The sequence below is a fragment of the Labrus mixtus genome, chromosome 21 (genome assembly GCF_963584025.1).
Source record: "Labrus mixtus chromosome 21, fLabMix1.1, whole genome shotgun sequence".
NCBI lineage: Eukaryota > Metazoa > Chordata > Actinopteri > Labriformes > Labridae > Labrus > Labrus mixtus.
In genome coordinates this window covers 14,779,135-14,793,339 of record NC_083632.1, presented here as the reverse complement: position 1 = coordinate 14,793,339, position 14,205 = coordinate 14,779,135, and the positions used below count along the sequence as shown (strand labels likewise).

The window sequence follows — 14,205 nt, the reverse complement described above, 5'->3', positions numbered from 1 at the left end:
AGCGATTTGGTAAATCAGGGCTGATGCCGATACCGATCAGTGTGACAGATGTCCGCGTTAGATTTATTTGGCATAAACAAATAAACATCGGCTTCTGTCGTCAGTTGATGCTGTCAACAGGGACGATATCGGCTGATACTGATGTTGAACCGATGCATCGGTGCATCCCTAGTGTTACATATAATGCAGTATTCAAACCAGAGGGTATTTTAATGCTCTCCACATGAAGTCGTTATTTGCAAAGAATCCACAGCTGCTGATTTGTTTTTCTGAGAAGATTTAAACAGCCGTATTGAATGAATCCAGAAATACAAAAATAAAGAAAAACCTGCGGTTAAAACGGTCAAACAGTCAAACCTGTTTCGAAACACCTGAGTGGAGGCTTCGTTTGGTTTGTTTTATTCAGGAGTGGTTTAAGGTGGCAGCTCTGTTATCTGTGCATGTTGTGAATGAGGTGTATTATCACATTGTTTTTCATTCCACACTCGACGGGATGTTTGCTTTCCTCCCAGGTTTGTTTGCACGGTGAAGCGAATTTAATTTTCTGCAGAATTTTTCCGAACAGAAAGGGCCTTGGCATTATACAGTACGATATCTGCGGCCGCGGTGTCTGTTCTCCTCCTCTTATCTGGAGGGCAGCGCTGGCGTTTGCATTTTAAGTGGAAACCTCGCTAGAATTCTAATGGGAAGTATCGACAGATATGAACCGCAGGCCGGGCACTGCGGGACACCCTTTTCTTTTAATTCACACAGCTGGTAGGAATGAAATAAAAAAAAAGAAGAAGACAGGGAAGCCATCACTCTCTGCTCCAGAGCCAGGACCGCAAAGACAAGCACTTGTTTAATTACCTTTGCATAAGAATCCCGATCGATTGGTTTAAAAAGGCCTCGTCCCCCTGGCAACAAACCTCCCACTCGCTTTATCATCGGCTGTCTGTGTCTCTGCCTGCTGTGAGGCGGGCACCGAGGAAAACCCAGGGGAGGAGGGAGGGTATTATATCCTCTTTACTTTCCTTCATAACAGTTCCTCTTTTTTCCTCTCCAGTACAGAGTCAAAACCTGAATTTGTCTTCAACACAGAGTCACTCTTCGGTGTTGCACGAGACAGAAAAAAAACAACAGCTCCCTTAAAGTAACGCTGTCCGTTAACCGCTCACTTTGCATCACCTGGCTCGAGTTTGTAAGACAGAAACAAATACCTACAGAGAATGAGTGCAGTTAAACTTTCTTTCATCAGACAGTTGGTCAGAACTCGATGCCCTCACGTGACAACAGTTTATCCTCTGGGAACGATGGGCGAGTTGTCAGTAATCCGGAAAAATGCAAGAAAAATGCTTTTGATTCCGAGACCAAGACCTTCAAAAAGTGGTCTCTAGACCGGTCTGATTCGAGTACTACAACACCACTTCAGAGGTCTGAACCTGAAAATCAAACTGATCTTCTTGTGATTTACTCACATTATCGAGTCTGAAGTTTTTGCTGAAATAAAAACATCATGATGCAGATTTGAGCTTTCACGAAAGTCAGGAAATTTAAACTCTGATTAGCTTTCAGGACACAGCAGCAAGCAGATTTTGTGGCTCGTGTTGAAATGTTTGATCTAGAACAGATTGTTTGCTCCATGCAGATATCCGTTTATAGGGATAAATAAATCAGCATCCGATTACAGCCCACAGGAGTCAGGATGTCATTGAGGTGAATTCCTAGAAACACGCAAAGCTGATGTTGGCAGCAGAACTTTTCAGCCCCACTGAATTGTCTGAAAAATACAGATTTATTTTCCTCCACATTGAAAATCTTCTTTTGTTCTTATTTTATTCAGGCAGGTCACTCTGAAGTTATGTGAAATGTTTACTGCAGCAGCTGAACGTTGTTTGAGTTCAGTGTCTATGCTCCGACGTCCTCTCTGCTTGCAGATTTGTTTTACATGCAGAAATTTGTAAATTGTTGAGATAATACTTTAATACCCCCAGTAGGAGCCTGCAGGTGGTTGCTGGGTGGGTGGTCAGGCAGGAAGTATCAGCACAGTACTGTTGTAGGGCAGCACGGGCAACAACGGAGCAGAGAGAGAGAAGAGAAATGTTGCAGCTTTTTTTGACTGCCACACTGAAGAATGCTTTTGACAGGTGACTGTGGATGATGTCAATGTGAAATCTCAGCTCGAGGTGGCTGCCGGAACTGCACAACTTCAGTGTGAAACATTCTCTACTTTGCTTTTGTCACTTGCTTTTGCTGCTTTGTGACAGGAGTTAGCTATAGCTATAAAAAGGCCATGATGCTGGGTCAGGAACTCTCTGTGAAGAATTGACGTCCCTGGAAACAGGATGCTTTTCTTCTTCTGGGATAATAAGTCACATAATATGTTCAGTGCATAAGCAGGCGTACTAGATACCCGGTCCTGTGTCTTAGGCAGTATTGTAGGTAGAAACCGGCACAGGATCAGAACTCCAGTATCTTTTCATCCTGTAGCGCTTCATTCTCTCTCTTTCATTTTGTAACTTTCACTCTTTAATCTCATCTGTTTCTCACACTACATCCTCACACCAATCCTGCCATCTCTGCCCCCTCCTCCTCATCCTCTCATCTCAGCAACCCCCCCTCCCCACCCCTCCACCTTTACTCTCCTGCTGCCAGGCCGGCTCCATCAGAGGAGGGCCGGGTCAATGGCAGGTTCCCCTCCGCTGACGGGTAATTATACTGCAGAACAGAAGCTCCTTCTCTGATGGGCCTGGGAGACGGGATGCAGAAACTTTGAAAGCAGCCCATTGGGAGAGAGGGAGGGAGAAAGAGAGGGGCGAGATAGAGAGGCAATCAATCGGGCAGATTGGAGTTGAATATCCTCCCTCGGCCAGGCATCGAGTGGCCTAAACTCGCCATCTTCTTCGAACGTTTACGTCTAAAGCCACCCAATTTTCAGCCGACGGAAGAGAGAGGTGCAGATCGGAGAGAAAGCTGGAGAGACAATTGGGAGAAAATGCTCTCCCTCTACGTCCTCTCCTAACTTCACTTTGTCAGGAAAAGCCAGAGAGATTTTGAAGTCCTTTTAAAACCTAAATGATTCATGCATTTCTCTTTTTTCAAATCTCACATAAAGAGTTGGACTAAATTCATCTTTAATATTAATGTGGGGATGACCTTTTATAACCTGCGAGGACAATAAGGAATAAAGTCTGCTTCATTCCGAATATAATTACAGTGGCCCTGTTTTATTTATGAATGTGTGTGAATTATCTGACCTCTTCGGCTTTTAATTAAAGAGTTTAAAATAGGGGGAGTTTCTGATTTCCAAACACAAGATGTCAGTCAGACGTAGTTTGTCCCTCAGCTCAAAAAATCACCTGGAATATCGTCAGACCTGCAGCGACACAGCCACGACACAGACAGCCCGTTTACATGTGGGCAAACACCTTGACCTCACATGTTTGTGAAGTCCTTTTGGCGTATCATTATGATGCGAAAGTTACAGAAGTGTCTGTTACAGGCTGAAACACGGGGGAGAGACGACGATGTCTCTTAGAACGTTTTCCATCAGTCCCAACCTGCGGAGCGTCTGCTCGGAGTTACACACAGAAATGTTCCAAACACAGCGACATGATGAGGAAACCCAGAAATACAGACGGAGGTCAGAGTCTGTGTAGATACCCCAAAACTTCAACTGGATCCTTAGTGAAAACTAAGAGGGAATATTGTGTATTTACCGTCTTTATGAGGGAATCCTCAGTATGCCTTTTAATATCAGTATCTCCAATCTGTGTCTGTATTCAGTTACTTTTTCTGTACCAGCATTGTGTGCAGGTTGGTGATAAAAAAAAAAAAAAGAAAGTTCATGACTTTGGAGGCCCAGGGCTTAAATATGTTTGTTACCAGAGAATCAAAAAGGCATGGATACTGTTTTATTTTACTAGTTTCATCTTGAACTTTAAAGGTCACATATAATACTAAAATCCACTTCCTCATGTTCCTCTAACTCTAATATGTGCCTCTAGTCTACAAACCCCCCAATGATGAGAGAAGTCCATCCTCTCCGAATTTTGCCTACTCCACTTTTCAGAAAATGTGTGTTCAAACAGGCCGTTTGGAGATTTTCCCTTCATGACATCACAAAGGGCAGTAACCCCTCCCCCAGGTGGGTGACACTCCCACAGCTAGGTGTTTGTTCTGCCCTCTGAGTCTGCCTTCTCACTGTAAACAATAGGACATGGAGCGAGAAAGACCGAGACAACCAAGCCCTTCCATAGAGGGGGTGTGGTCAGACACAGCTCATTTACATTTAAAGGATCTGAACAGGGCTGAAATAGAGGGGTTTATAGGCCTGATCAAATACAGGATCAGGGTGGATTTAGAACAAGAAACTTCACAGAACAAGAAACTTCACAGACATGTTTTGAGGAGCTCTGAGACTTATTTACACTGGTTGAAGAGGAGGAGAATATGTGACCTTTAAACTTCTGGTGTAGATGATATTCTGAATTGGATAGTTTTGACTCTGCAACGCAGCAAAGTTTATTCGCGGCTCCACTTTGAATTTTTCAGTAAATTATGTTGAGTATTGCACAGTAATGTGATACGTGCCATCCAGCAGATTGGTGAAATTTTCTGCAGCATTTTTAACGACGGACTCAGCAGTCCGTCCTGCTGTCGTTGCCTACAGTGTGTTTGTCCGTCGGTCCTGTTGGCCGTGTTCCTGCATCAGTCTGGAGTCTGACTGCGTCCCCTCTGCAGGGCTGCCTCCTCAGCGCTGGAGCCCAGCTGTGCAGCTGTCCTCAGCGCTGCTCCTTGACGAATGTGTTTCTGTGTGTTTGAGAGAAAGATGTGTGTGTGTGTGTGTGTGTGTGTGTGTGTGTGTGCATCTGCACGTGTTCATATTTGTTTTTCGAGGAGGGGTGTGTTAGTGTGACAGGCGATTCGATGTGCCATTGTGCTTCCCCTCAGGTCCTGTTTGATAGCAATGCATCACAGACCTCGCCGATGGTGTCTTCTAATGGCTTTTAGATTCATCTTTTATATTATTATGTAAATAGGTAACTCTTTGATGTAGTATCAGCGCAGCCATCACACAAGCTGGGAGGCCCTTATCAAGATGACGTTATGGGAACAAAAAATGTTGCACCTGAAAGTTAATTAAAAAGCCATAAAAAAAAAGCTGCTGCTCTGTCTTGTTTGTTTGTCTGTCGGCCTGCCGGTCCGTCTCTCCTCCCCTCGTCTCCCCCCGCAGCCAGAGGATGAATGGTTTCATTACAGTGACAAGTTCTCAGGCAGTCTTTCACTTCTTCTGTTGGCTCCCTTTATTGCCAAACTATTTACATGCCAAGAGGAAGGGTTGTTCTCTGGCTTGATGAAAAAGCGCTTGAATTTAAACTTTTAATTCGTAAACCATTCATTATTCTCTAAGGCACCGAGAGGCAAATGAACTAACTTATCCCCCTCTCAGCCTCCTCCTCCTCCTCCTCCTCCTCCTCCTCCTCCTCTTTCACACAATGTAAAACTTTCTCTCCTCTCAAACGACTCTCCCCAAAAATTGACGTTCCGCTCGCTGTCATGTCCCATCGTTCGGAAAGAGGGCTAACTTCAGCCATCATAAGGGAGATTAAATGTGGAGAGCAAAGGGAAATGAGAAAGTAAAGAGGCTTATGAATTAATGACTGGAGTTATTAGTGCTGTAATTAGATTTAGGGAATGGGCAGTGCTGTGTGGTGAGATGTGGGGGGCTTGGCTGACTCCTTATCACTCACAGGATATCCTGTAAGTGTCAGGACAGTTGAGATGGAAAATTGAGCTCATTCATGCTTGTGTGATAGTACAAGTTAGCTCGGCCGCCCGCGCCGTGGCCAGAGATGAATATGCAGAAAAGTCAGGCTGAAGTTACGCCGGAGAGCGGCCGCTTAATGTCAGCGAACTGCAAATAGGCTTCAAGTGCTGTGTACCATTTAATTTGGTGCCACATCAAAGTCACAGTGAAGAGAGGAGGATTTGCAATGTTTTAATTGCTCCTTTTTGCAAGTCGTCATTAAAAACATAAATGATATGGCCACTTCCAGCATCAAGTACCTTATCAAGTTATTCTGTGCTATCAGACTTCTCAGCCTACAGAAAACATTATCTGAGAGTAGATTAGGCTCTCTATCCTCACAAGAGAGAATTCATTTAGCCTTAAACTAACATCAAGTGAATCTGCTTCTTAACCCTGTACTCGCTGTTCCTGTTTCTGGTTCCTAGAACATCCACCTGGTGGCTCGCTGGCTCGGGACGTTAGAGAAACTTCTGGAGCAGCACGCAGAGGGCAGCCATGAGGACTTCAGGGTGTTTGTCAGCGCCGAGCCGTCCTCCACCCCTGAAGGCCACATCATCCCGCAGGGCATCCTGGAGAACTCCATCAAGATCACCAACGAGCCGCCGACCGGGATGCATGCTAACCTGCACAAGGCTCTGGATAACTTTAACCAGGTAATGAACTCATGTAGTTCTGACGCTAACAAACTCTTTAGCTTTGATACAAAGTTTTTGCTTAGATGCAGTAGTGCTATAGTACTCTAAATCAGGTCTCGTCTCAGAATATAAAGCATTTTTAGTCTTGTCTTGTCCCTGGATTTTAAAGCAAGACGGGTCGAGACCACCACTGAGAGGCTATTCTTCCACGTCTACTTTGATGAGAAGGAAAACGCCCGCTGCACACAAGATGATTTTTCAGTGATATTTATGGTCTTGGTTTTGGTCTTGGTCTCGCCCTGCCTTGGTCTTGGTCTTGACTCGGACTTGATCCCTAAATGTCTTGGTCTTGGGTCGGTTTCGGAGCATTCTGGTTTCGGGGAAGGCTGGGTCTTGGTGTGTGGTCTTGACTACAACACGAAGTTGCAGTTATTAAGTGCAATACTTAAATATTCATATTTTAAACAGCCGTATTTTCTCTAACAGTGACATCAGCATTTTTCACGGTAACATCAGAAGCTACCGCATAGAACGCAAGCCTTCATTTTTAACTCAATCTGTTTGACCCTTATAGTTTGTCGTCCTCTTGGTTGGATCATCCTCAATTCACCCTGCTCACTGTTAGTATAACCTCTAACAACAACAAAGTTTTAAATGTGTGTATTGAAGACATATAAATTGTATAAATAAGTAAATATAAATTGTTTTATCCTTTTTCAAAGGATAAAGTTTGCAGATAAGGTTTGAGTTTCTTTCTTCAGTATAGCTTCCCTGATTTCTACAGGCTGTGTTCATAGTTTTGGGGCTTAATTTAAGATTTCAGAATGTACAATTTCTGCCGTTAAAGGTTTTTAAAGGTAAAAAATTAACAAGAGAATTAGCTGGTAGCTTGGTTCGAGCCAAACGTTAACCAACAGAGTTGAAAAATTAAGCCGATGCTGAAGTGTGAAAAACCTGCAGTTCCTTGAGTGTCCACTAGAGGCTGGCTGCAGAAGCACAGGAAGTCACATACACACCCATTCTAAAAAGCCAGTTTTTACAGCAGAGATTAACATGTTTACAGCCTGGTTAAAAAAAACAAATAGTTCTGATTAGCTCATGTCTCGATCAGCACACACTGTACGGGGGGTGAATGTTTTGATGACTCATCCGTTTTGATTTGATGAAGGATAAGAGTTATTCACAATAAGGAGTGTAGCTGACCTGATTGACAGGTGGGCGCCATGTAATGGTTTGTCAAGAGGCTTAAAACCCGCCTCAGCTCCAGCTCTCAGCCTGTCGTTAGATTGACTGAGAGTTAGACTGAGACAGGATTTCCAACATGGAGACCGCCATCGATGGGGTTTAAGAAAGGCTTCTTGCTGCTTTACATTTAAGGAGAAGGACCTTAAGATCATTTATAATCTTTTATGTAAATAAATGTGGAGCAGAAGAAGGTCACCACTGAAGATGTTTTTAAAGAAGTGATAGTTTTCCTCTTAGAGCTGAAGTGCCCATATTATGTGATCTTCACTTTAAGAGACCAACTGATACTCCATGATGATGCACGCTGGCGTTCTCTGAAGGACTCGTATTCCTGTGTCCTGAGAGTGGCGGTTGACATAACACACTCCAATTTTCACTCCAGATTTCTCATCAACTTTCCAATTTGCAGAAATGTAGGCGCTGACAGCTGCACAGAGTCACCTCTTACTCACACTGGAATTGTCTCTGACCCACAGAGGACAGATGTGAGCGCGGCACACCCCGACGTTAGAAGTTTCTGCAGAGAGGCGGGTTTATAGCGGCAGGATTAAGATCACAACAAAGTCAATCTGCTGCTTTTTGTGTTTGTTATCAAGAGTGGTCGGACAGTATCACGCTCTGTAGCCGCTGTAGTTAGGATGGATCAGTGCGCTCGCTGCCTTATCAGTTCTCCTCTCTATCTAAGACTTGCATTACCTCAGAGCTTCCCTGCCAATGCATCTTCCTCCTCCTCCTCCTCCTCCTCCTCCTCCTCTGCACCATTACCTGAGTGCTCCTCTTCCTCACTGTCCACCTTCACCCTCCTTACTTTGCCGATGTCTATCTGCTTGATAAGTGCAGCGTTCCTGCCTTATGCAGAGCCACAGGGAGGTCCACTGAGGTAAGCATATTCCAGTCATGTGTACTCAGTGAAAGCTAATCAATGGTAGGCTAACTCTCTGTAATAGCCCACCCGCGTGGCTAAAGCCAGCACTAAGCCAGAGAAATGACAGTTTCTTTCCTCTTGACCTTTTCACAGAGAGACGCTCACAGCTGCACTGCTTATAGACGGAGGCGGGGTGTGGAGAGTTAACGTCTCGTAAAAGGCTGTAGGTTTTTAATGAAATAACGTGTACAGTACTGTTGAAAAATGAGTTGAGAAGGATTTGCACTTCTCTGTTTGCTCTCATATTTAACCCTCTGGATCTCAGAGGAGTTAAACAGTTTGTTTGCATTTGGAGCCATTTACTCAGAGTTTGAGTATAAACATTAAAAAACACATATAATAATCATATGGGTTTGATATAAATGTTAGTAGCTTCTTCCTAAAAACCACAAATCTAAATTTAATTACTGCCTAATGTCAGACTAGGCTTTGTTGCCCTGGTTTATACGGAGGCTGACAAGGACCACTTTAAACTTTTCCACAAGGACAAACCGGCTAGAAATTCAGAAACATAAAAAACAGCTGAAAGAACGTGCTGCAAAAATATGAAAAAACAGCATTAACAGCTAATTGAAAAACGCTTAATATATCACATGAGAAGTGCCTGTAGGGACGCTCAGTGGAAGAGCTGAACTTGCAGCCCGTTTCTCTTATTGGAAATCTTTGGGAGGATGCAGCGTGTTTGCTCTTGTGTTTCGATGTAGAAACACAAAAGGAATGTGCTCAAAGCAGGACGAGACACTCGACACAGGAGCCATAAACATTCTAAAACTCCTACGAACAGGTCTAAAGATTAGATGAGATGATTATGAAAATCATTGAAGTACACTGCACATATCAACACTGCATCTCAGTGTTCTCAATCTTCATAACAAATATCCAACGCTGCATTTCTCTCTGTTTGCACATCCGTCACTAAATAATGTTCGACTTTTCAAATAAAAGAAATGCCCCACATTCGATTCCTTACAGCAATGTAGAGAGTTAAAGCTTGATAATGTTGTTAAATATACCGTTTCTTGCAGCTAAAATGAGGAAAACATGGAATGCATGTGAGGAAAATTCTCCAAATTAAACAAAGTTCATGCATCGATCCCAGCTACTCCAATAAAGCACCCGCCTCCTGCAGTGACAGGCGGAAAGGAGATTTTAAGCTAAAACTTGCATCACTATGTCTTCTACGATGTCCACGACGCACCACAGGTCAGGACTTCTCAGGACAAAATGTTACAGCTCACAGATGTATATAAAGACAGGAGCGTTGGGGCGGCAGTAGCCTAGCGGTTAGTGCGCCCCAGGTGCAGGTGCGAAGTCCTCCAGGCGGGCAGCCAAGACTCGAGTCCCACCTGTGGCATCCCACACTCTCTCTCTCTCCTCGGATTTCAACTCTATCCACTGTCCTATCTCTATAGATAAAGGCATAAAAAGCCCCAAAATAAACCTTTAAAAAAACAGACATGGACGTTGACCAGCTGAAGAAAAAAAACACATCTCAGCCATGACAGGTCTTAACTGACAACAACTTAAAGTATCCGTGATACAAGGTAGGGACCTTTTTTATACAAACAATACAAAAGGTAGAATAAAAAAAATGAAATGTTTGGTAGTCTTATGGTACACATAGGCTCTGTGGCATCTAAAGGGTTAAACACCTGTTGCTAATCCTGCACCTCTTGGAGATGGTGAGTGAGTGTTTGTCTGTGCATGTTCGTCTCTCTGCGATCTGCCTGCATGTCAATTCTCTGCAGTCCACAGGTCATGAATAGAGAGGCTCTGCATCTCTTTCAGCTGTGTTGAGCAGAGGAGCAGCGTGCAGAATATTAAGTACCGGGAGGGGTGGAGGGGAGTGTGGCGGTCTGAGAGTGCACGTCTGCATCTCACTGTACGTGTATGTATATGTGTGTGTGCATCGCACCAGTCAGCTCCCTAACCCCCCCCCCAGAGATTACAACGCCATTTGCGTAGAGTATTTTATTTGCCTGTCTGGAATAATGAGCCCAGGAGACGGCTGGAGGCTGAAGCGCCTGACAAGTTGTGACAATTAAAAGGGAATCTCATGGCTGGGTTTATTGCTATCTAGTCCTCTCATTGTCTGTCTGTTAGTACGCTGCAGTAAAAAAAATTATCACAAGGCCGCCTGCCACTACTTCTTACCTGTAACACACTGACCTGGCTCCTGTGAAGGGATGGATTCGGTTCTTTTAAAAGCAGATTCGCACGAGTTACTTATCAGTTGTGGTTTCTTTTCCTGCAGTGGAGTGGAGTGGTCAGCCCCTCATTTGATGAGCCAAGAAGCTATCTGATGTACCACTGCAGACACTTTGCTATTACAGCATTGTATCCATATTGTACATAAACCTTTAAAAGCCCTATTTGAAAAAGTCAAGTGTCCTCTGTATTTTAAACATGTTCTCTGCTTCGCATTGCTCTCCTCTGGCTCTTTGTTTTATTAACTGTTATAAGTTCATTGTTTGAACACATGCAGCCCATGTTTCAGAACAGCTGTTTGAGTCACAAAGTGGTGCAGTCAGCTGAAACTCAAATGACTTTGTAAAGAAACAACATACACATGCTCACACACTCTAACTTCCACACAGCGGTGAGGTGTAAACAAACAAAGATGGCGAACGCAGGAATGTTTGTGTGGACGGACGATGAGTTGGGGTTCTTACTCCAAGTGACGCAAAACTACAAAGAGTTAATTTCAAGAACATGTCAACTAGGATTCATGCCAGTCGACATCTTCATAAGCAGAACTATGGAGTCATTGTTGTTGTAGTCCACCTACCCGTGCATGGCTGAGAAGTTAATAAAATAAAGTTTTCTCCTAACCCCGTCTACAGCGGTACATAGCTTAGCTTCTTTGTTAGCGCTCTAACGACTTCATCAACTAGAGGCCGTGCTGACCGATGTTTTCTGCAGGTTATAGACTCATCTTCGATTTGAACTTTAAACTTTCCTAATATAGGAGTGACTATGATCCCCAGGTGTGTTTTTAAATTGTGCCTCTTTGAATTTATTTTTGTTTTCCAGGACACTCTGGAGCTGTGTGCAAAGGAGAACGAGTTTAAGAGCATTTTGTTCGCCCTGTGTTACTTCCACGCCGTGGTGGCAGAGAGGAGGAAGTTTGGTCCCCAGGGCTGGAACAGATCGTACCCGTTTAACACCGGAGACCTCACTATCTCCATCAACGTCCTCTACAACTACCTGGAGGCCAATCCAAAGGTAGATGTGTTCCTGTTTGAGTTATTTCAGATGCACTGTTTTGATCTTAATTTGAAATCTAAACACATGTGACCTTTGTTAAACGCCACAGGCCGCCTTTCTTTTAAAGCAACTCTCTATGTCCGTTACTCAGGTGCCCTTTGATGACCTGCGCTACCTGTTCGGTGAGATCATGTACGGGGGTCACATCACAGACGACTGGGACCGCCGTCTGTGTCGGACGTACCTGGAGGAGTTTATAAAGCCGGAGATGATGGAGGGGGAGCTGCACCTGGCGCCTGGATTCCCCCTGCCTGGAAACATGGACTACAACAGCTACCACCAGGTGAGCCGGACCGGACCAGGTGAATCCTAGCCCATTAATAAAAGTTATTCTAGTAACAAAAAAGATATGACAGAAGGAAGAGAGCTGAATAAAAGAGTAAAATTAAAGGTAATTTAATGTTATTTTGAAGCTCAAACCTCGTGATGCTGACTAGTTTAGATTTTTACATTTTTAAGTACTCCAAGAAAAGACGTCACAATAAGCAAAAATAATGAATGCACTGTATTTATCTAATCTAGATTAATCTGTAAACAAATTATTTAAAACTCTCATATAGTGTTACAATGCTGTATGTTCAGACTAAACGTGGGCAGTGTTAATCTCGTCAACTAAATAAATGACGAAAATATTTGTTGACGAAGGTCTTTTTAAATTAGTCAGCTATGACGATGACGAGACGAAACTTTGCTATTTGACGATTTGATAAATAATATTACTTCATCTAATTGACGAAAACGTGACGAAACGAAAACTAAATTACAAGTGACGATTATCACGTCCTTGATAAAGAAGTGTTAAACCGCCTCAGCTGTTCTAAAATCATTGTAAACCATAGCATACTTCATCAGAGGTGTGTGTGTGTGTGTGGTGAGTGCAACAATGTGCAGCCTGTAGCCTGCAGGTCCGTGAAGCCCCACCCCCTGGAGCTTCTGCTGCATTCATGTGGTGTCGGAAACATCGGGAAAAAGAGGTTCCGAGTTGTAAAATGACACATGAACACCTGCTCAAGTCGGACCAACAATTCAGAAACTTAAAAAAGAATGAGGTGCCCGACTTGATGTCAGAATCGTCATGACATGGGGGGCAAAATATTTTTTGTTAATGTTTACATACTTTTTATTAATTCACGTATTGCACATTAACTTTTGTATCAAATATAACTTTTAACAGTTACATTTCACTGATCTTCTTTGTAGCATCAAACCTTATTTGTGCTGTTGTTACAACATTACAACTTTCCGAACTGAAATCACGTGAACACACTAAAGTCGGAAGAACGACTTCCCAACTCGGAAACTTTGACCACCCGAGTAGCACCTGAATGCAGCATAAGTGAGCTTCTGATAATCAAAATAAAAGCTTGCGTCTGATTTTGTTGACTACAATATCTTCTATTTTCGTCAACTAAAATGATGTGCAATTTTAGTCAGTGACTAATTGAGTAAATTAAATCTATAACAAATGACTAATATCTGACTAAATATAAAGGACATTTTTGTCAGGAGACTATGACTGACTAAATTAGAAAATGGTGTGAAGATTAACACTGAACGTGGGCAAAGTTTCAGATCATGAGGTCAATCCCAGAATAAGTCTGCAGAGGGCGCTAAATCGCCTGTTCCATACGATAGATCCTTGATATGAAAGCGAGAATTTCCCAAGACGTCGTCAAGCTGTTGAAACCTCCTTCTTAGGCTCCCTTCTCACAGCACAGGAAATTGGCCTCTGGCAGCCCTGCAGCGTTCTGCCCTCCTGAAGGCCTCCAGAGATCTGGCCATTCAGTAGAAAGTGGGCATGTATGGAGGGGGGCCTAAGACAACAGCTTAAACAAAGTTTTTCAGGCAGAGGCTGAAATTAGGGTTTTAACTGAAACAGAATCAGCTCTGTAGAGTTATTTGAGCTGCACATCATGTAAAGCTGCTCTGAAGGTTTCACAGACTGACAACATGAAAGGTGAACATGAGGAGAATCTGGTATGTGTCCTTGTGTCCTTAACCCCAAGTTGCTCCTGCTGCTATTTCGGCAATGTATGAATGGGATGAGTTACTTCTTCTTTTTTTAGATTTATTTTTGGGCATTTTGTGCCTTTAATGGAGGGATAGGACAGTGGATAGAGTTGGAAATCAGGGAGAGAGAGAGTAGGGAACGCCATGCGAGAAAGGAGCCACAGGTTGGATTTGAACCTGGGACGCCTGCTTGGAAGACTACAGCCTCCATACATGGGACGCGCGCACTAATCACTGTGCCACCAGCGCCCCGAATCTGGGATCTTTATATGATTCTAACTTCAAAACTGGTTGTGACAGATTTCAAAGCAAAATAAATCAAAAAGCATTTG

The 14,205-nt window shown here is 43.5% G+C and overlaps 1 protein-coding gene across 1 annotated transcript in view; it reads left to right on the top strand.

The window, feature by feature from the left end:
- The window catches only part of dnah9 (dynein, axonemal, heavy chain 9), a 179,177-nt gene that overhangs the window by 146,664 nt on the left and 18,308 nt on the right, over window positions 1-14,205 (top strand). Inside the window, exons 71-73 of the mRNA XM_061027577.1 lie at window positions 6,217-6,444; window positions 11,630-11,821; window positions 11,955-12,146. Of these exons, the coding sequence (XP_060883560.1) occupies window positions 6,217-6,444; window positions 11,630-11,821; window positions 11,955-12,146 (612 nt within the window). The remainder of the gene's footprint in view (window positions 1-6,216; window positions 6,445-11,629; window positions 11,822-11,954; window positions 12,147-14,205) is intronic.